At 55.6% G+C, this 21,582-nt stretch overlaps 9 protein-coding genes and 1 non-coding gene across 10 annotated transcripts; 6 read left to right on the plus strand and 4 right to left on the minus strand.

The window, feature by feature from the left end:
* Positions 1-569: 569 nt before the first annotated feature.
* Positions 570-1,106, plus strand: PHSY_001883 (hypothetical protein; the record flags this gene model as incomplete). The annotated part of the gene is made up of 1 exon (XM_012332509.1): positions 570-1,106. One exon carries the CDS (start codon positions 570-572, stop codon positions 1,104-1,106), a length of 537 nt encoding a protein of 178 aa, XP_012187899.1.
* Positions 1,107-1,732: 626 nt separating this feature from the next.
* PHSY_001884 (glycosyltransferase) lies at positions 1,733-4,513 on the minus strand (the record flags this gene model as incomplete). Its single annotated transcript, XM_012332510.1, has 1 exon — positions 1,733-4,513. The coding sequence occupies one exon, from the start codon at positions 4,511-4,513 to the stop codon at positions 1,733-1,735; it is 2,781 nt and encodes a 926-aa protein (XP_012187900.1).
* Positions 4,514-6,578: 2,065 nt separating this feature from the next.
* Positions 6,579-8,114, plus strand: PHSY_001885 (hypothetical protein; the record flags this gene model as incomplete). The annotated part of the gene is made up of 1 exon (XM_012332511.1): positions 6,579-8,114. The coding sequence occupies one exon, from the start codon at positions 6,579-6,581 to the stop codon at positions 8,112-8,114; it is 1,536 nt and encodes a 511-aa protein (XP_012187901.1).
* Positions 8,115-8,234: 120 nt separating this feature from the next.
* Positions 8,235-10,319, minus strand: PHSY_001886 (beta-glucosidase; the record flags this gene model as incomplete). The annotated part of the gene is made up of 3 exons (XM_012332512.1): positions 8,235-8,346; positions 9,081-9,444; positions 10,262-10,319. 3 exons carry the CDS (start codon positions 10,317-10,319, stop codon positions 8,235-8,237), a joined length of 534 nt encoding a protein of 177 aa, XP_012187902.1.
* Positions 10,320-10,361: 42 nt separating this feature from the next.
* On the minus strand, positions 10,362-10,472 carry PHSY_007590. The gene has a single exon. It is a non-coding gene; the product is annotated as a tRNA-Ile (tRNA).
* A 259-nt stretch (positions 10,473-10,731) lies between these two features.
* PHSY_001887 (hypothetical protein) lies at positions 10,732-12,869 on the plus strand (the record flags this gene model as incomplete). The annotated part of the gene is made up of 2 exons (XM_012332513.1): positions 10,732-10,854; positions 11,265-12,869. The coding sequence occupies 2 exons, from the start codon at positions 10,732-10,734 to the stop codon at positions 12,867-12,869; spliced, it is 1,728 nt and encodes a 575-aa protein (XP_012187903.1).
* A 173-nt stretch (positions 12,870-13,042) lies between these two features.
* On the plus strand, positions 13,043-14,278 carry PHSY_001888 (cutinase; the record flags this gene model as incomplete). Its single annotated transcript, XM_012332514.1, has 2 exons — positions 13,043-13,581; positions 14,164-14,278. The coding sequence occupies 2 exons, from the start codon at positions 13,043-13,045 to the stop codon at positions 14,276-14,278; spliced, it is 654 nt and encodes a 217-aa protein (XP_012187904.1).
* A 25-nt stretch (positions 14,279-14,303) lies between these two features.
* Positions 14,304-17,217, plus strand: PHSY_001889 (hypothetical protein; the record flags this gene model as incomplete). Its single annotated transcript, XM_012332515.1, has 3 exons — positions 14,304-14,340; positions 15,457-16,334; positions 16,672-17,217. The coding sequence occupies 3 exons, from the start codon at positions 14,304-14,306 to the stop codon at positions 17,215-17,217; spliced, it is 1,461 nt and encodes a 486-aa protein (XP_012187905.1).
* A 359-nt stretch (positions 17,218-17,576) lies between these two features.
* PHSY_001890 (hypothetical protein) lies at positions 17,577-19,325 on the minus strand (the record flags this gene model as incomplete). Its single annotated transcript, XM_012332516.1, has 1 exon — positions 17,577-19,325. The coding sequence occupies one exon, from the start codon at positions 19,323-19,325 to the stop codon at positions 17,577-17,579; it is 1,749 nt and encodes a 582-aa protein (XP_012187906.1).
* Positions 19,326-21,039: 1,714 nt separating this feature from the next.
* On the plus strand, positions 21,040-21,528 carry PHSY_001891 (hypothetical protein; the record flags this gene model as incomplete). Its single annotated transcript, XM_012332517.1, has 1 exon — positions 21,040-21,528. One exon carries the CDS (start codon positions 21,040-21,042, stop codon positions 21,526-21,528), a length of 489 nt encoding a protein of 162 aa, XP_012187907.1.
* Between the last annotated feature and the right edge of the window lie 54 nt (positions 21,529-21,582).

The raw sequence follows: 21,582 nt of genomic DNA on the forward strand, positions 1-21,582 counted from the left end.
AGAGTTCAGCGAGAGGTTGATGAGGATGAGAAAGCAACGAGAATGCGTCAGAAGACTCTTGGCTCGCATGTCCGTCGGGGGGTTGCCTATCAGGGTGGGCCCCCCAGTCATCGACGAGGGAGCCCGTCCACAGAAATGATACGCTGGACGATGGAGAGTTCGGACACCGACGGGTGTCAGCTTGTTTTGAGAACCCAATGCATTCCTTATCTTCGCTTATTCCTTGAGTTGGATGCTACACCAGGACAACAACATCGTCGAGAGGGTAGCTATTGTCGCCGGGCGAAGGTTAGGGATCCTCGTCGTGTGATTGGATCGATGCTCGCCGTGGGGGCTGTCTCTGGCTGAAACATCCATCCGTTGCATGAAGCTGCTCTTCGAGGAAGGCGAGACACCACATAGATCACACCCTTCCTCTCGATACATCGACACAAAGTATAAAGACCAGATCGTTTCCCCCCGTTTCGGTCTGATTCGTCATCAGCAACTCAAATCACCCCTTCCACCCATACCATCCTTACCCTACACACACCACTTTTCATCGCACCTTTCTCTAACGCGCGCACACAATGAAGCTCTTCCAATCGCTCGCCGTTGTGGCCGCCGTTGTCGCTACCACCTCCACCACCTTTGCCGCTCCCACACCGAGCTCCTCCAAGCTCGTCGCTCGCTACGACGGCGACGTCATCGACGAGGTCAATGCCGCACTCAAGGACCTGCACCTGAAGAAACGCTTCGACGGCGATGTGATTGACGAGGTTGACGCTGCTCTTAAGGACCTCGGTCTCAAGAAGCGCTTTAAGGGTGATGTGATCGACGAGGTTGACGCGGCTCTCATGGATCTCGGATTGAAGAAGCGTTACACTGGCGACATCATCGACGAGCTTGACGCAGCCGAGAAGGACCTTGGCCTCAAGAAGCGATACGACGGCGACATCCTCGATGAGCTTAGCGCTGCCGAGAAGGACCTTGGCCTCAAGAAGCGATACGACGGCGACATCCTCGATGAAGTCAACGAATGCCTCAAGGACCTCGGTCTCCGCAAGCGCTACGAGGGTGATATCCTCGATGAGATCAACGGCTGCCTCAAGGCTCTCGGCCTCTAAACACTCCCCGAGACTTTCCTCCTTCAAGATTCCGCACAGTCTCGTGATGTTGTAGATCTCTTAGGAGCACTCTCAACCTGCTTTTAGCCTTCATACGCAAATGCTCCAGCTGCCTTCTTCTGCAATGCGCTGTTGTAGCCCACTCGACTCGTTGACGAGGAGCGTTCCATTCCAGAACTTTTCGTTCACGAGAAAACCTATATATCCCACTCGCACGCATGCATCTATTTGTACTCTGTTCGCGCGATCTTAGAACTATCATTCTCTTCCTATGTAGAACAGCGTGTGTCTCAAGTGCGAGGCAGCCTCCATCGATGGTGTTGCCATCAGGTCGCTTCATGAGGTCGAGACTCGTGACTTGGCATGGCGTAGCTGTTGTAGCGCCGTTGAAAGACCAAGGTCCATGAGAGCAAACATCGACTTCGTAGCGCTGTATAGTGCGATCTACTTGGCCGCACCAGCAGTTGAAGCCCGGACATCGTGTGTTCAACGTGTGTTCAACAGTGTTTAGAATGACAGCCTCGGCTTCATTCAGCAGATCCAGCACACAAGAGAGCCTTCAGTCGAAAATGACGATTGTCTGTCTCTGCAAAGCTAAAAATACATTGTTCGGATTGAGGACCTGCTCAGCATATCTCTGTTTGATCCTTTGGCGGGGTACAGGGTCTCGATTCGCCCCTTTCCATGGCATCCGCTTGATCGTCGGCCTCCTTCTTCTCCTGGTTCGCCGCATTCGCGCCCGTATGACTCTTACCCCACCTGAAATCGCCGAATCCCAACAACACATTCGCATACACCGTTGGAGTCAACACGATGCTGCACAACCGATTGCAAATCGCGCCATACAGCAGGTGATGCACCAACGGTCTGTACCTCTTGGTCGGCACAACCACGAACAGCATGAACCAGATCTGCGGCAGCAACGTGATCGCCAACAGTGGCGCAACCCCGAGCAAGGTGAACTTTGTCACGAGGTTGTAGACGAAGTGAGCAAAGTTGTACATCCTGAAGAAGACGAGCGTGGAGCGTGTGAGTTCGAGCGACATCCAGATTCGAGTGACGAGGTGTTGATTGGGACCGGTGAGGGTCACAAACGCGTTGAAGTAGGCGTTGGAGCCCCAGCGACGACGCTGTGAGAGGTAGTGGGAGAGGGACTGGGGTGGGATGGTGAAGCAGGCGGCGCGCGTTTCGAGCACGGTGCGGACGTTCTTGGAGCGAGAGATGATGGACCAGCAGAGTCGACGATCGGTGCCTTGATATTGGACCTGACGGTTGACGAGGTTTCCGTTGGGGACGTGTTTGCGGTATTCGGCAGAGGCTTGTCCGAGGATGGAACCGGTTCGAAGCATGGTGATGGCGCCGGGCATGCAGGTGACCCGACCCCAGGAGGACTCGGATCGTCGCCGGATCCACTGTCCGTAGGTGTACTGGAATCCTTGAAAGTGATCCCAGAAATACCACAACCCGCACGTTCGAAGGCTACGTCCCGGCTTCTCGAAATCCGCCTCGACAATCCCGCACGCTCCCACCGTCTGCTCCCCCTCATCCATCAATCGATCCGCCAAGACATTCACCGATCCCGCTAGAATCTTGGTATCCGCATCCGTGCAAAACACAAAGTCAAAGTACTCCAGATCCGGCTGATCGTACAACCTACGAATGTGATCCAACACCAACGCCCTCGCTTCCGTATTGCAGTGTCCCGTAGCCTCGTTATCGCTGTTGAACAGGTCAAAGGCGAAGATGAGCGAGTCTTTTTTGCCTGCGTTCTTGACTTTGCGAACGATCATGATGGGATGACCGGATCGGAAACCGAATTGAAGTCGAAAGGCGGATTGACGGATCTTCCACGAGAAGTATGGGTGGTCTTCGACTCGGCAGATGGTCGTTTGGATGATGACGTCGTCTTCTACATCAAACCCATCGGCCATGATGGCGATGATGTTGAAGTCCTGTGGTCGTACAGGATTGTCCGTGATGATCGAATCGACCGTGTCGAGAACGTCCTGGGTCGACTCTTTGTACACGGGGACAAGGCTGACGATCTTGCGAGGTGGATGAATCACCTTTTCCTTCTTCTTGCGGAACGGTCTGGCGATGGTTGCGAGGATGAAGAGTAAGCTCTGCCAGAGGACGGAAAGGATGTCTCGGGATTTGAGCGCAACCATGACCACCAAAGATGCACCTATTGGCGCGAGAAAGAGGAAGAGGATGACCATTCCGAAGTTGAGTGCCCCGATGGCCATCATGAGACCGATGCGGCCTGCGTCGACTCGTGATTGGACAAGTGGTGCGTAGTCGGGGAAGAGGGATTCGTCAAATGCTGTCTTGCTGTCGCTGGCGTGCATGGCCACCTTCTCGACATCGCGATCCTTGTCCGTTTCATTGACGGGTTGGACCTCGTCCATGGACAGGGATGGGGCTGAAGCTGCTTCTGATGCTGTTGAAGGGACCTCGTTGGAATCCGCGGAGGGATCCTGCTCAAAAACCTGGGCTGGATTTGATGCAGATTGGGGAGCGTCTAGCCGAGTGCGCTGCTGCTCTTGTTCCGTTTTTGGCTGCAGTTGAGCGAGGAGATCGGGCTGGGTCCCGGCCTGTATGGCATCCGTCTGAACGCTAGAGACATCGCAATCATCAAGCTCGTTTGATCGGCTCGACCCGCTGCTTTCGCTCGATGTCGCAAAGGACCCTTGACGTGGGTCCACGAGCTCTTCCATCCACTCTTGTTCAGACGTAGAAGCAGAGGCATCCTCTGGAATGGGACCGGAAGCCTCGAGATCTGCTTGAAGCTGTAGAATCCCGACGTGGCTCGACTGCTGCTCGCTCTGTTCTGCAATGTCCGGATGTACCATGACGGACGACTTTCGTCGGTCCACGAGCTTTGATGAGTTGGATCGATGAAATCCAGGAGTCATCGGGGTCATCGGGGTCATGGGCGTGCTAGGGGTCGGTGGCTGGCTTGGGAAACTCGAGAAGGTGTACGATGAAACACCTCGCGTGAAGCGAGACGTGTCGAAGCTTCCATCATCGAAGAGATCATCCTCTTCGACCGACGAAGCTACGGAAAAGGCTCGGGAAGTGCGTCTGCTCGAAATCGCCGAAGAGAGTTTTGATATCGGATCTCTTGTTGGAAATGGTGTGTAGGGATCCACGTTTGGAGGATTGAGGTACCGCCTGAAGCGTTCTGGTACGGGTGCGAATCGGAAAAGGTTGCTTGAGTGCGCTTGGGAAGTCGAGGTTTCCGCTTCTTGCTGCTCGTTTGCTAGAGCTGCGAGACTACTGCTGGCGATGGTACGGCGCTTGGAATCTGAGGGTACAGGGGACAGTTGGAACGGGAGCTTGGAAGTTGAAGCCTCCGAGGCTTGCTGAGCTGCATGCTGGCCTTGCGTATCGCGTAAACCAGCCATCTGGTCGAAGGTCCACGACGTGCCTTCTACGATGGTATCGAGGTAGGATGCTGCGCGCCTCGACGAACGTCCGGACCTATTAAGAGCGTGCAGTCTCCTGTTGTTGCTATGTGGCTGCGATGAAGGAAGCGCAGGAGACGAGTAGGATGGAGGTCCAAGTCGAGGTCTTATTGATGCCGATGCTGATGTACTCGACTGTGGGTCTGGCGAGGGTTGTGGTCGACATGAAGCAAGAGGCACCCGTTGAGAAGGACAGGAAGAGGGAGAAGGTCTCGACATCCTTGCCACAAGACCTGATGTCAAGGCATCAAAATGTTGGTCTCAGGGTCGCGGTTCCGGCTGACAAGCCAAAAGCAATGAGTCCCGAATTCTTTTCGTTGGAATCATCTCGAGAAGGTTCGACGCACGCAGACGACGGCGAATGCGAACATTGCTAGACGAGCGAAGAGAGAAAGGCTGGATGTGATTGGATGGAAGAGATGGGGATGGTGGAAGACGAGCAGGTTCGTTGTCCCACGCCAACGATGGAAGAATGCATGAGGCGAAAAGTGGATCATCGTGGCGTCGGCCACGAGAAGTTCGCCCCATTGCACGTTTGGCTTCCCTGTTAGACCGCAGGGTGTTGGGAGAGGGAGAGCGAAGCAGACGCGCTTCATGCTTGCGTAAAAGCGAGAGGATGGTGAGGAGGGAAAGGAAAGGGTGTTGGTGTGGCTGCATTGAGCTGTCGAACAAGGTTTGGCGAGGCGAACACAGAGTGAGCGGCATTTGGCGAACAGCCGAGATGAGCTCCAACGTTCGCTTAAGCACGCCGTCGATCTCCTTTTCCCCGGCTTCCTGCGTAAGCGCCAGAACGTCAGGTAACGCCGAGCATTTCGCCCCGTCTCTTTCTCGTTTCGGAGTTTGTTTCGAATTTCGAGGATCTCAATTTTGTCTTCTTAATTTCGCACCACGCTGCAGAGAACCAACGTCACGGCGACCGCTCAGCCCAGAATCCCGAATTTGTCTTGTCTTGTTTTGCTGCTGTGCCACATGTCCTGAACCAAGTCTCGATGCGAAAGACGGTCTCTCTGTCACGTTTTCGATCATCTCCATGTGCCGACGCGGGCTTGCTCAGATTGGTCGGGCTGAGCGCAGATCGCGAATTACAGACTTATGCAGACGTGTGCGGTGATCGCCTCACGAGCGCGCGTGGCGACGCCTCGTGCCGATTACTGTATCGTTTCGGTGAATCATTTCGACGGATGTCTACCTCAACATCGATTGATTTCCGTGAGTGTCGCTCAAGTGTTCGCCCGGAACACTTTGTCATGTAGTCGTGAGGTGGAATACCTGGCAATTCTCTTGAATGACACCTCGGCTCATGTTCTGCTTCCTTCGCTTACAGCATTGGTCTGTGCATGCGTCTCGTCGAAGCTGGCGACCTGATCCGATTCGACAATGCCAGAGTGAGCGATGAGGCTCCGATGATAGCGCCGTAGCTCAGCTTGCGTCGCTAGAGTGCCACGACTTGCGATGTCTCGCGGCTATTACCCGCCTCTCGACCGCCAACCGCCTTGACAAGGCGAAATCCGTACTCAGCAGACCTCCCTCCTTCGCACGCTTCGAGACTCGTCTTTCGGAGATTCTCTGGCCGAGACACACGAGCGCTGCCGCACGCGGACCGGAAGTGGAACCTCTTTCTCACGGTATCACATATGTTTCACCCACTCCGAGTATATCCTTGCGCCAATGAGGCGAACATGGCACAGTCAGCATCGCTGCATGTGGACGAACCCCCTCCTGATCTGTCAAGGTCCACTCCGGCGGTCCACATGGCGAGCAATGCGCCAGCGGGCTTTTGCCTTGGCCCAGTTCGACAGATCGCCTCGCGGCAGGCAAAGCCTGATTCCGCTGCACAGAAGTGTGGCTTGTCCCACAGAGTGTGGCTTCTCCTACATGATTACAGCGAAGCGGATAGGCATCCTCTTCTTCTATAAAGGTGGAGCAAGACTTCTCGTCAGCAACCCTTTCTTCCCCATCGTCAAACCATCTACTCTATATACTCCCATCCATACCTCTTCTCGCAATGTCCTTGTACACCCGACGCACCTCGTTGCCCGCTCTGGACGCTGGCAAGATTATCGTCCAAACACCCGTCAAGGAGAACGACCTCGAGATCGTCCGACTTGCGGCACCTGTGCTCAACACCGCATACTCCACTCCCTCTCAAACCACAAGCTCCGGATCCGCCGATGTCTCTGAAGATGAAGATGATCTGGACACCGAGCGCCTCGAGAACATGAACTTTGCCGCTATGCAGCGATGCCCCTCGCTCACTGCTTCGCAAGACAGTCTCTCGCCCTCTCCTACCCCCTCGCCAAGCTCCGACACATTTTTTGGAACAACTGACAAGACTGTCGAAGCACTCAAGACTCACAAACCCCGCACGTACGGTACCGTTCTCGTCGTGGGTGTCGGATTCGTTGGCGCCCATCTGATGGAGCGATTCTCCTCCGCTTACGAGGTCATCGCTTTCGACGTCTCTGAAAATCGCTGTCAATACCTCCGAAAGGCTCACTGCTCCAACCCCAACGTCACTTTTATCTCGGATCTCGACGCGGACGATCGAACAAAGTCGTTCGACCTGTGCCTCGTTTCGGTCCCTACTCTGCTCACACCGGATATGAGCCAGGTGGATCAGACGCACATCCGATCCGCTTTCAACATGGTCTCTCGCGTAGCTCGACCTGGTTCGACCGTCGTAGTCGAGTCGTCGGTTACGGTGGGCATGACTCGAGAGCTGTTTTCGCCTCTTCTCGCGCGTGGAGTTCACGTCGGTTTCAGCCCGGAACGCGTGGATCCTGGACGAACCTTCCCCGCTTTCGAGGACATCCCCAAGGTGGTTTCTGGTCTCAACGAGGCTTCGCTGGAACGAATCACAGAGCTCTACTCTAGGGTTTTCACCACGGTCGTTCCGGTGAGCAAGCCGGAGGTGGCAGAGTTCACAAAGCTGTACGAAAACTGTCAGAGGTTGATCAACATTGCGTACGTCAACGAGATCGCTGACGCATGCGCCAAGCACGGGGTGGACGTTCACGAGGTGGTCAAGGCTAGCGCTACAAAGCCATTCGGATTCATGCCCTACTCTCCATCGTTGGGTGCCGGAGGACACTGCATTCCAGTCAACCCCTTCTACCTGTTTGCGAACTGCGATCTTCCTCTGCTCAAGTCGGCTGCTATCGCAAATCAGCAACGACCCGTGGAGAAGGCAGTCCAGGTAGCGAGGATCGCAGCGGAGAGTCAAAAATCCACCGGTAGGGAGGGGCCAAAGCCAAAGGTGGCCATCGTAGGGATGGGTTTCAAGAGGGGCGAGGCGAGTCTGGCGTACGCCCCGACGGTGACGCTGGCAGACAAGCTGACCGAATTGGGAGTGGACGTCAGCTACGTCGATGACTTTGTCACTTCGGACAGGTGGAGAAAGGTTCCTTCAGAACTCTTCCAGGACGCCGAAAGGTTCAATGCTAGTTTCGATGCGGTCGTGGTAGCACAGAAGCCGATCGCAAGCGAATCGGCCGTGTTGGAACAGCTTGACCAGCTCAAAGTGATTTACTTCACAAAATGATCTTCTCTCTCATTACAGCACGGCTTTTCCTTGTAGATAGTTCCGTGTCACCTCTTCGCGCTTCTGTGTACATTACATCCTTCCAGGGACGAGATAGAAAGTTGTTATCGTTTTTTTGCTCTACCTCTGGCCTTCGGCACTGTCTGACGTCAGGGAACGATGAGATCTCTCCGCCTCGGATCGGAATTGTGGGGTGGAGATCGAATTCCAATTCCGCGGCGCACAACTGTATCTGAAAAGAGAGACAAGAAGGGAACCACTGCCTAGGCGCTTTGTTTCACATGCTGACTGAGCATGAGCATGAAAGGAGCGCTGAGGCCACGTACGGGCTTTGTGCCGCATCGAATTCGCCTCAGACGGGCATCTCGGTAGGGAAGGGAGTTTAACTCGATGCGGCCCGGTGTAAGATCAAGACTCCGAACGGCGAAGTCGGCCTAGCTGTCGCGTGGTGTGCTGTCGTGTGGCGCCCCGACGAATTCGCTCCAAGGGTACCAGCCCGCCGGTTTTGGATCGATGTTCCAGATCCCTGGTTGTTCGCTCGATTCAGCGGAGCTTCAATTCGAGGATTCCGTACAGCGAATGCATTACACTAGCCAAGACAGAACATATTTTGAATTTAGATAAATTACTGCTTTTTCAAGATAAGGAATACGAGGCCACGTGGGAAAAATCCGAAACGGTCGCCAAGCAGCTGGCTGGCTGTCTGACGTGGTCGGAGCGAATTCGTGCCTAGAGCAAGTGGACGCATGGAGTGAATCAGGAAAATTGCTTTCGATTCGAGAGCCTCGGTTGCTCCTCGGTGCGATGCCACGGAGTGAGAAAAGAGAGGCTGGAGCAGAGACCCTTCCAGCTCGTACGGTATCCAGCGAGTGACGCTGGAGTGAACGAGAGCCTGCGGTGGACAGGGTAAGCCGCTTCCGGCTGATCAGCTCGACGTAGGGAGCAAAACGCACCAGGAGATCTTACACTTGTCGATGATTCTCAGTTCCTTGAGGCTCTGCCAGGATCGTGGTCCGTCTCACATCCACAAACTCATTTCCTGAAGACGCCCACCAAAGCGCTTCTTCTCCTCCATCACACCCGCCATCGGCCAAAGAACAGCCATCATCGACGATATCAGCTTCAGTGGAAGAAAATCCCAAGATGGCAAGGCGGTCAAGAGCCAATCGTGTCTTGCTGGTAGCATTGATGTTGATGGCGATGGTTACGGCGGCACCGATCTCGACGGGGAGCTCGAACGCACTGTCGAGTAAGGTGACTTTGACAACTCGCTCGATCACTTCGAGCACACAAGCGGCGACTAGCGCTAGGATCGTTACGAGCTCTACATCTGCAAGACCTTCCAGAGCAGGGTCACGATCCAGCACAGCCGATCGATCTGCTTCTCAATCCACAACCCAGCCTAGTAGAGGTGCAAGCACAAGCATCGAGTCGAAACCATCAAGCCTGCGGTCGTCAACCATCATCGGTGGGGATGGCGTTACACCCTCTACCGCTCGTACAGCAATACCAGCAAAGCCCGCTGCAGCATCCTCGGTTCAGACAACCTCACCCTCACCGACCAACAAAGCAGCATCCCCACAAATCATCAAGACAGCTGCACGTTCGACTCACACCCGCGCTTCTTCCACTCGAACCCGATCCGCGAAATCTACCGTCACACGCGTACACTCCACGCGCACTCACACCCACACCCACACCTCGGTTTCACACGCTCTACACACCCCCAGCGGTGCCAAGATCATCGCTCACCCCATCCCCGGGTCAACCTGGGAACGTGTACGAAAGATCCTCCTGATCCCCTTGAGCATAATGACGGTCTTGACATTTTTAGTGGGAGTGGGGTTGTACATCGCTGCGACCTGGGGTAGTGGCGAAGGTTGGTTCGGAAAGGACTTGGACAGTGGCGAGAAGCTTGGTGCTGTTCCGGGTGATATCAAAGTGCTGGTTGAAGAGAAGAAGAAACAGATAGAGATGGATGAGGGCACTGAGGAGAAGAAGGAGGAAACGGGAAGGAGAAACAGCGACTGTAGCTTTCAGTTCAGAGTACCTTCGTTGGAAGGCGATCCCGCGAAGCAATCCTGATTGTGAATGTCAGCAATATGGACACGACGACTTTTGCAAACATTCACCGCTTGCCTTCATACACACGAAACGGCTCTGTGTATGTATGCGATGAGAAGAGAAGAGAAACACAACCTTCATTGACGACGAGGAAAAGGAAGTTAAAAAATGACGAAAAAGTAATGCTCCGTACTGGGCTCGAACCAGTGACCTTCCGTTGATAATAAGACTCAGGTTCAATCCTGAGGCACCGTGTATTAGACGGATGCGATAATCCAACTACGCTAACGAAGCACGATGGTCGAGGGGTCCAAATGTTGCAATTACAAAGTATCAGAAAACTGGATTGACCTTGCAATTCGTCGTCAAGGCGAGCCCCATTGAGGCAAAACGACTTTCATCTGTATCATAGCACGAGGTCGGTGGATCCGGCGGCCCAGCATCTTCGGACCATCGCGTTGGGTGGGAGAATCGACGGGGCGCAGAACGAATTTCATGTCGGTGTGAGGGAGAGAGAGGTGCAAACACGCTGTTTTTGCTTGCAAATGAAACGATGGATGTAGACACGCCACAACAACACGGCGTCTTGGAAACAGTACACGATCATCGAAAGTTGGTGGCGTTTGTACGCTTCGGGTCTCGAAAGAGCTGGTATCAAGGAACCAGGAAGACACCGGTGAGGGGCGCAAGGGGGTGTGCCACGCGGCCGGCCACCGGGTTGTTCTCGGAACGTCGGAACGGACACTTGCCGGCGATCTCTCTGCCTCGAATCTTTAGCGTATGAGGTCGGACGAGGGCGTTGGAGGTCACAGCGTCGCTCTTTTGGGATGAAATTCACAGCATGCGCGAAACAAAGCCGCGGAAAGGATGGGAACGTCTTTGTGCCATTGTCAGAAGCCTACATGTGTTTGTCCGAAGAAACAGCTTCCTCAGTTGCATGCCCTTAGCGGCATCACATCGGCGAGCATAAAAGGCTCTGCTCAGATCTCTCCCTGACTTTCACCCTTCATCCCTTAACAAGTCACTCACACACCGTGAGCTCGCAGGTCGGTGCTCTTCATTCTCAACTTTTCCCATTCCTTATAGCCACTCTCCACTCAGAACGCAATGCGTTCGACACCATCGCTGTGGACGCTGGTCGTCCTCTTCTGCATCCTGCTTTTCCAGACTCAAGCTTCACCTACACCCAATGCCATCGACGATGACACCTACGATTCACATCAAGCATCCCAGAGAACTCCTTCGAAGCGAATGGTGCCAGATTTGGGCGGTAACGGAGGATCATTGATGCCCACGATCCCTGGTATGGGCAGCGGAGGAGGAACACTCATGTCCATGATCCCTGGAATGGGCGACGGCGGAGGTGGAGTAGTAGGTGGTGGTGGACCTCTTAGCGAGATGATGTCTATGATCCCTGGTATGGGAGGAGGAGTTGGAGGCGGGCTGGGCAGTATGATCCCTGGTCTCGAAGGCATGATGGGTAGAGGTGGAGGAGACGCCAGTGGAGCTGGAATTGGAGGAGCAGGTGGTGGCGCTGCTGGAGGTGCATCCGAAGCTGGAGCTACCGGAGGTGCCAGTCCAGGCTCTGCTGGACAGTCGGGCGGCAGCGTCCTGAAACGAGACGGTTCTCGCTTTTCGAAGCTCACGAAGAAATCGTCAATGATAGCCGGCGGTAGCGCTGGTGGCAATGTAGGAGGAGCTTCTCCCATGGCTGGAGGTGGCAGCGGAGCTTCCAGTGCAGGCGCATCCTCTCCGATGGCCGGCGGTACCAACAAGGCTGTCCCTTCTCCCCCTTCGAGCGGTGTATCTAGCAGCGTTGTTGGCGGCGGCGAGGCAGCCGGCTCTCAAATCTCAAGCAGCGCCAGCACCGGCGATCAGACCGACGGCTTGATGAACGACATCAAGCAGAAGCACGACAGATTCATCCAAGTGATGCATGACCTTGCATGCAGTCATCAAAGGTTCGCCGACGTAATTCGAAAGCTAGGTGCTGGAGATATGGGTAAGATGTTCCCTGCACTCAAGCAGTTCAGCTGCGCTCAAGGCGGCCAAGCTGGCAGTGCTGCCGCTGGCGGTGCTGCTGCTGGAGAATCGGTGACGGGAGAAGGTGCGGGTGTCAGCGCATCTACTGGAGCCACCGGCGGAGAGGGAGCTGGAGAAAACTTCGGTGATGCTGCTGGCGGAACAGAAGGTGGAGGTATGGCTGGTGGTGCAACCGGAGGAGCGAATGCTGGAGGAATGCCTGTAGGAATGACTGGCGGTGCAGCTGAAGCAGCGGGAGCGGGGGGTATGTCTGGCGGTGCAACCGGAGGAGCGAGTGCTGCAGGAATGCCTGGAGGTGCAGCTGGAGGAGCAGAAACAGCCGGTCTCGGTGGCGCTGGAATTTCTGGTACCAGTGCTGGTGCTGCCGGAGCAGGAGGAGCCTACCAACCTGCAGCTGGTGGAGCAGAAACTGGGGCAACGTTCGGCGGTGCAGCTGGCGCAGATCCTCCTGCTCCAGCTCGTCGAGGCATGGTCAAACGATCCGCTCAGCCCATCAATTCCGGCGACACTACTGGCAGTAGCGACGATGGAAAGGTAGCCGGTCTACCTTCCGTCAGTCACGAACAGATGAAAGCGCTTCTCGAGGCACTCGACATGCGCAAAGACGGTCAAAATGCCCGCAGCAACGGTGACGGAACGGGTGAGTAGGTTTCGTCCTGCAACGACTCGACGAGGAAAGCCCGAGACTGACTAACAGATCTCTAGCTTTTCGCTCCCGAACGCTGATCGCCAGAGAAGAAGGAGCAGCCTCTGCAGGATTTCCGTCGAATGCCACGTCAGGTCGGCGACATAAGCGATCGCCGTCGCCATTAATGGGCGGCATGGGCAGCATGCTCGGTGGCGGCGGCGATGGAGGTGGTGATGCTACTGCTGCTGCTGGCGGTTGTCCTCCGCTGCAGCTGATCTTTGCTCGTGGCACAACAGAAATTCAAGGCACCCTCGGCATCGTCGGCAGACCCCTCTGCACCGGTCTCCAACAACAAGTCCCCGGCACACAGTGTTACGACGTAGTCTACTCGAGCGACACGGACTACTTCGTGGCGCCATCACAAGGAGCAGCCGCGGCGACGAGCGAGATGAACAGCATCTCTTCGCGCTGCCCCTCGACCAAGTTCGTACTGGGTGGATATTCAAAGGGTGCCATGGTGGTGCATCTGATCAAACAGGCGAACAACGTGGTGGGCGCAGTGACGTTTGGCGATCCGTACAAGATGATGCCGGTACCGACGACGCCCAACTGGAAGCTGTTCTGCCACATGGGCGATCCAGTGTGCGAGAACGGCATGAATGTGATGGCACACCTGACGTACAGTATGGAGGACATCAATGCGGCAGTGTCGTTCTTGGTGCAGGCGTACAGGTCATCGGGCGGAGGTGCTGGTGGCGGCGCAGCTGGTGCTGCTAGCGGTGTCGCGGGAGGTGCAGATGGTGCGGGCACAGGTGCCGGAGGCGCCGCTAGTCCTGCAGGCGGAGCAGCGGCAGGTGGTCTCGGTGCGCTGGGTGGTCTCGGTGGGCTGAGTTCTGGCGGGCTGAGTGGTCTACTCGGCTCGCTTGGCTCTGGTGGTGGTGGTGGCGGTGGACTTGGAGGCTTGGGTCTAAAGAAGCGCTCGTCGGCAGCCAAGTGGTCGTCGAATCGGGTCCACGGCAATCACCGACGCATGGTGCATCCTCATCACTAAACCTGGCGACTCCGTTGCTGTCGTCCTCGATCGCATTTCAACACTTGATACTATTTCTCCCCCTGATCCCATTGGTTGTTATGTCAATCTGGACGATGTGCGCTGGTGCATACATGCAACCGTCGTGTTTCCAAACATTGTCGTTACTGAGCAAGTGTTTGCATTGCAAGATGAGAAGGCGTAACAAAAAGGAGGCTGAAAGGCCGGAAAACTGTACAGATGTGAGAAGAAAAGATAGTCCGTGGTCGAATCGCGTGCGTCAGATGCGACAAGCTTCGCATCGGGATTCGAAAAAGTGTACGCGCCGAGTGCAAGATACGGCAGGTGCGCATGCGGCGTGACAGAGCGTCGTCAGTGACGAAGGCTACGAAGCCATAAGCAGCGCGACCGGGTATGCGATTGGATGCTTGAGTGCGGTGACCTCCAGATGCGTCGACGAGGTAATGTCGCAATCGAAACAGCATCTGGCCGATCTTGGCTGTAAATCGGCAATCAGAGAAGCACAGCAGCGGCAGCTACGGCAGCGACGCACATGAAAGTGGCAGAAGCAGCTGCGCCAGAGACAAAGTGCGTCGAGGAGAGCAAGGAGAGGGCACCGCTCGAAGATCCGCCCGAGTTGAGCGCGTTGGCGTTAGAATTGGAGCTGTTGCCGTAACCTGGGATGGTGGTCAAGATGGTGCCTCGCGAGACCGAAGGAGCAGGGAGGACTTGAGAGGCGGGTGGGTTGTAGCCAGAGATGATCTGTACGCCTGTGTATGTGGTCAACACGCCGGCACCACCACCAGCGGCGGCCTGACGTTTTTCGAGTGGTGCAGGAGAAGGTGCAGCTGGAGCGAGCTGATTCGCCGAGGCTACTGCGACCAAGGAGAGGATGAGCGCCACGAGCGCAAGTACGTATGATGTTGATCGCATCGTGCTGAAGATTTACGCGGCGAAAGTAGCAGAGGACGCTGGTGCTGGAGGGAAGAGATGATGGTGGTGGAAGGATTAGAGAGGTGTTGATGATGTGACGCGAGACTTGCACCAGCCCCTGTGTGACTGCTGTGCTGCCTGCTGAGCGATTCATCGGCCAGCGAGCGCAACAGCGCAACAGCGAACGGCCACACTGCGACTTTTGAACTTGAAATCCAAAATGTGAAATGGGTGAATTTCAAGCTTGGGTGTGTGTGTGTGTTTTGTGCCGATGCACCGCCGATGCGCCGAGCCGAGGCCAAGCAAAAGATTCAAATTCGAAATGCATTTCCACCCAGTGTAGTCAGGCACATGAGCACAGCCAAGTCTCTTGACGTCAATCAACACGGCACACCCCAGCTTTTTTCTTCTCCTGCAGAGAAAAAGAAGATCTGACACAAGGTCGACAGAATATCTCACAAAACAGACTCGGACGAAAGGATGGTTGGAGCACGGCGCTCTCCCTCACTATCGAGGCGATCAGAAGCACAGAGAATCTGTCAGGCAGAGAGGCTCGAGAAGAAGAAGAAATGGAACGGGAAAAAAGATTTTGACATGGGCCATCTTGACTTGCTTGCAACACCTCCTCTCCCTCTCATCATCAGCACTCGATCATTCACAACCAGGCTTATACATGGCTCATCTGCGACTGGCCACTACTGCCACTCTCAACACGCGCATCTCCATCAACGCCGTCAACACCGCTCGTATCGCTGCAGCTGCCCCACCATCGCACACTCGCTCCTCCTTCTCTGTTCCACGAGCAGTCACCGTTCGCCTCTGCACCGCTCGAGCCTTCGCTACCACCGCACCCTCCACAGCCAAATCACATCGACTCAACAAGATGCCTCCCAAGAAGCAGGCCGTGGTCGAAAAGATCCGTCTGGGTCGTCCATCCAATAACCTCAAGATGGGTATCGTTGGTTTGCCCAACGTCGGAAAGTCGTCTTTCTTCAACGTTGTTGCCAAGTGCGATCTCGGCAAATCCGCCAACTTCCCCTACGCTACCATCGAACCAGAAGAGGCCCGTGTACCCGTTCCCGACGACCGATTCACCTGGTTGGCGGCGCAGTACAAACCCAAATCCGAAGTGCCTGCCTTCTTGACGTGCATCGATATCGCTGGTCTTACCGCCGGTGCTTCCACCGGTGCCGGTTTGGGAAATGCTTTCTTGAGCAACGTCAGGAGCGTCGACGGTATCTTCCAGGTTGTCAGGGCCTTCGACGATGCCGAGGTCATCCACGTCGAGGGTGACGTCAACCCCATCCGTGATATGGAGATCATCTCCACTGAGTTGAGACTCAAGGATATCGACTGGATCGAAAAGGCGCTCGACAACGCAAAGAAGAACGCCCGAAGCGCCGGTAACGTCAGTCTCGAGGACAAGAAGAGGAAGGAAGAGGTCGGCATCATCGAGAAGCTGCTCAAGCACGTCCAGGAGGACAACAAGGATATCCGCAAGGGCGACTGGACCAACAACGAGGTACGTACATCCACCACCACGTTGCTTCCACTGCAACTGCTTCTTCCGCAACTGCTGCTTCTGCTGCTGCTGCTGCCGCACCGAACCCCTTCAAATGATGATAAAGAGTGCGCATCATGAGACACTCGACAATTCTAATAACCCAGCTCGTCGATGGCCCATCAAGCCAACTGAGATAAATACTATTCAACTGATTCCGCAACTTTTGCAGCAAACCATAGCAGCAAGAAGCAGTGGTGTTCAGGAGCAGCAGGCATTGCAGCAAACTGGAGAATGGTTCCACTGACACTCTTTGACTTCTCCTTACCTTTGCTTTTGCGCTTCCTCGCCACTTCAGGTCGAAGTCATTAACAACCTTCAACTACTCACCGCCAAGCCAGTCATCTACCTCGTCAACTTGTCCGAACGCGACTATGTGCGAAGGAAGAACAAGTGGCTCGCCAAGATCAAGGCTTGGATCGACGAGAACAACCCAGGCGATCTGCTCATCCCCTTCTCGGTCGCCCTCGAAGAGCGTCTGCTCGCACTCGGCTCTCCCGAAGCGGAAGCTGCCGAGCTCGCCGCGCTCGGAGACAACATTACCGGTGCGCTTGGCAAGATCACCAAGGCAGGTTACGACGGTCTCGACCTCGTACGATACTTCACCGCCGGTCCCGATGAGGTTCGTGCGTGGACCTTCAGGAAAGGTCTCAAGGCGCCAGAGGCGGCAGGTATCATCCACACGGATTTCCAAAAGAAGTTCGTCTGCGGTGAAGTTTTCAGCATCGACGACATCAAGGAGCACGGTAACGAGAACGGTGTCAAGGCGGCAGGCAAATACAAGCAGATCGGAAGGGAATACAAGGTCCAAGACGGTGACATCTGCTATTGGAAGCACGGCTAGAGGCGCGGTTGCGCGATGCCCTTTGCCAATATCACTCGATACATACACTTACAGGCTAGAATGAGTGCCGCGTGACTGCCTTCGGCTGATCCGAGAGTCTAATGTGATTGACGAGGCGAGCAAATCAGGACCTTCGGCTTGGCCGTGTGATATCTTTGAGAAAGTGGCGCAGGATCGATCAACCCACATGCTGCCCGCTCAACTGTGCACGTCTGCACTTGTGCACAATCACAGCATTCGATCAAACTTAGGCAGACGGACTGTTGCAGTTTCATGTTTCATTTCTCGTCATCACCACCACCATCATCGTTGTCCGTTGATTCTTGCTAACATAGCCTCATCAGGGCTCTCGCATATATCTAGGGCAGTCGCTTTTGCAACTCCAAAAAGTTGGGAGTACCAGCACCGGTCACCGCGTCCCAGCCCTTCGCGGCGGGGAACCCAGTCGTGTTGCAACCAACGCTGCTACCCTCGGTAATGTCGTTGAGTGCAGGAGTGTTGATCCAGCTGCTGTAGATCAGTGGGTTGATGAAGCCCAGCGACGGCTGACCCTTGCTAATCCTGTCGTCGTTGAGCAGACCAATCACCGAAGAGAACGTGGGGGCAGAAGCCGAGGTACCGTAGATGAGGTAGTTGGCTCCGCCAATACGAATAACGTAGCGCGAACCCTGCGCAGCAACATCAGGGTAGCCACGGCCGGCAGGGTTGTACAGACCGGAATACTTGCTACCAAGCGACGCAATGTAAGGCAACACAGCGCCGACCTGGTAGTAAGCAGTGGGGAAGAGGTTGCTGAATCCACCGCCAGAGTAAAATCCGGGAAGATCACCGTCCACTGCGATTTCGGGCGCAAAGTTCTGCGTGGCTCCCACCGTGGTCGCAAAGGGGCACGACGCAGGGAATGCTGGCAAGAATGTCGCCTTGCCCTTGGGCGAGTAGGCACCGTTAGAGTAGCAATCTCCGTCCGGTCCTACACCCGAATCACCGGAAGAGTAGACCGTTGTCACACCGCGCGCTCCCAACGCCATGATGTAATTGCACACCCTCAACGCGTACGCCTTGGGCACCGTCTGCTCATCGTCACCGTACGAAGTCGACAGCACCTTGGGCAGCTTGTCGTCCGACAGCGAGAGGAGGTAGTTCATTTGAAGCTCGTACGGCTCGTTAGTGTTGTTGACCGTGTTCTTGTCCGCAATATACGGAGGCGATCCGGCAGTAGTGTAGTAGGTGAAAGGGATTGGGAAGCTGAATCCGCCGACAGTCTGCACGTCCAGGTTGGCTTCACTTCCAGGGTCGCTCTGGACGTTGAGACCACCGGCGATGCTCTGCACGGTGAAGTTGTATCCGGCTTTGGCTGCATCGGGTCGCTGCTGCGAGAGGAAGCCCGAGAAGTCGGCGTAGTTGGCATATTCGGCCAAGAAACCAGAGATACCAAGGTGGAACTTCTTGGCTGCTTTGGGCACATAGTCGACCGTCTTGTAGAAGGTTCGTAGGCAGAGCGAGGTGACCTTGGCCGTATTGCAGACGGCGGGTTGACCGTCAGCGGACTTGGCGTTGGCATCGGTGGCCTCGTCGTCGTCGAGCTTCTCGATCAGGATCTTGCTGCCGGCAATGTCGCTGCTGTAGCCACGAGGCTCGGTGAAGAGGGTCAGAGGACCAACGTAGTCGAGGTGCCTCGCGACGTGTTCGGGTACGCTGTATTCGGGCGAACGCACGGCGAGCGCGCCGCTGCGCTTGTGCTCGTACACGCCCAGGTCGGCATTCAAGAGCTCCCTCGCCTTCCATGCGGGGACGTGGACGGTGAAGGTATCCTTGGAGAGCGAACGAGCAGCAAGACCCTCGTCGATGTTGATGCCCGCCTCGCGGAGCCACAGCTCGACTTCGTCGACGGTACGCTTCTCGGGCTGGAGGAATTCGGCGACCTGTTCGGCGGAAAGGTGGCGACCATACAGCTCGTGTTCTGGGTCGGATGTCTGACGGAGCCTCTTTTCGAGCGCAGCGACGTCACGCTGCTTGAGCGCGAATCGGAGAGCCACAGGCTCGTCGTCGGCAGCGTCGGATCGTCGGACCCAGTCGGCGGGTACGTGGACGGACTCCTTGACGACCATGTTGGGCGAACGACGGACCGCGGCCGCGTCGGCCATCAAGGCGAGCGAGGTCAAGGCAACCAGTGCCTTGATCGTGACCAGCTTCATCGTGGTGGTGAGCTAGGATCCGACGGACGGTGTCGTTGGAAGGATGTATGCGGGTGTATGCACGGCGAGCAGTCGAAACGCACTGCAACAGGAAAAGTGGAGGGGAAGCGGGGGAGGAGAAATTTGCCAGAGGAGGAGGTGCAAGGCCGATGGATGAGATAGGTCGAATTGTTTGGTGTTCGAGTGGATGACCAGCTATATATGCGCCCTGCTCTTGGGGTTGCTGACTGCCTCTTCGCGAACAGATCCATGCGAGCACACTGAGCCTGGAGGGAGCGATGGGGTTCGACGCTGTAAGAACGGAGACAGCGGTTGAAGGGGACCTGAACGGTAGCAGGTGAACACAGCGCGGCAGCGGCGGTCGCTACTGCTGCTGCCGACGCATTGATTGCATTGCCGCCATTATCATGTTGCAAGCCGCACTGACGACGTCCGTCTGCCGTCGGCGTGCATCGGATCTGGTCTGACGGTGAAGATCGATGCCGTATGCTGCCATCACGAAGCGAAGTACAGTAGCGAGGCGATGCAAGCAGGACACGGAAGGCAACCATCCGAGTTGAAAAGGTAGAGGCTATCCAGCCGGCCATCTTCGAAGCGGGCAGAGTTGGCGTGGAAGCGAGCTCAAGGTGTGCATGAGAGCGGATCAGGGTCTTCCATATCAGGTTTGGCGCCGAGCCGTTTCCATCTCGCTAGCGTTAACTAAGGTGTTGCTCAAGATTTTCATTTTCGACAGTGGAGCTAAACTCTAGGCGAGGGTGTCGCAGAAACGGCGGAGGCTGTCGCAGAAACACACACGGCAATGGTGAGACTCGAGCGCCTAAGCGAGGTCACGGCGTGAATAGGCGATCTGTCTCTGATCTGTTTTTGTTTTCTTGAATGCTTGGCCGCCGCAGAGTGTCTTGACCTCGTGAGTACTTACTTCGGGCTGCATGTTGCCGCCATTGTTGCCGTCTTGATTGAGTCATGTCCGTTTCATTGCCGTTTGTCGGCCTATGCGGGGCTGATAGGGGCAACGCTGACGATGGCCGATGATTCTGGTTGACCTCCTGGTCACGCCTGTCCCTCTGTCAGCCGCTGATCGAAGAGGGACCGACATCGACATGAACGCATAAGCGCAGATACGACGGAGGTCGGTGGGCCGCTGCATATATTCACCGGCCAGAAGACGTTACAGAAGCGCTAGTCTGAGTGCGAAACTCAGACTTTCAGCGCGCATTCTCAGGCGAAGGGCCAAGAGACTCTCTCCCATACTTTGGACCTTCACCTTCGAAGCTGTCGTTCTTGCTCTGCAATCCCGACTCGCTGTCGTTCCATCGATCGACGACGAGGAGTCGAGGCAGAAAGCTTGCAAGAGATGGGATTCGAGGCGGGGTTGCAAAGTCAAAAAGAGTGCCGCCGGTGCGGAGTCCAACATCGGGTTCTCATGCATGAGATGCAACCGCTTCTTCTTCTGATAAGAGCAAGTCGGCGACGATTCCAGACAAAGCAACATCGGCCGCAGCGATCGCGTGATATGAGTCTGACGGAAGCTGGTCTTCCGAGTCGTATCTCGACGCTTCATCGGTGAAGATTGCCGATCGCAGAACACAACTACAACCTTTTCGTTCCCGAAGCTGCCGTGCAGCGGATGGCGTCGGCGGGAAAGAAGCTCCGGGGACACGAGCTGTTAAATCGGATATGCGACCACTTCGATAAAAAGGAAGCAATCAAGATGCGATTTTGCCAAAATCACGATCGGATCGATCCTTCGATTATCCCCATCGAGGTGTCTCACTTTGGCTTCCACACGAGACAGGCTAAAGAGGCTGTCGACGCGGTGCTTTTGAAACAACGACGCCTCGTTGGCAAGAGCGTCCCTGCCCAACCATCGAGACTCGACCGTCGGACAGTATCCACTGCCTTCATGCAGGCGATCTCTTGCTCTCCAAATCGCCCTGCAACGAAGGGCCAGGCAAAGAGAGGGAGTCGGTCTCGACTTTCGGGAAAAGGTCTGTATCGAGAGCACGTGGAATATACGCGCGCAATCGCGCCCATTTCCTTCTTGGCAACCGACACGGGAAGGGATTTCGAATTTCCCGTGTTGAACAGTGCCAGAAAAGAACCCTGCAGGTGTTGAGGCATTCTCTCCCAAGGCTCGGCTGCTAAGACAATTGCGGCGGATGGCGGCTGC

Source organism: Pseudozyma hubeiensis (genome assembly GCF_000403515.1).
Source record: "Pseudozyma hubeiensis SY62 DNA, scaffold: PHS20, whole genome shotgun sequence".
In the NCBI taxonomy this organism is placed as follows: Eukaryota; Fungi; Basidiomycota; class Ustilaginomycetes; order Ustilaginales; family Ustilaginaceae; genus Pseudozyma; species Pseudozyma hubeiensis.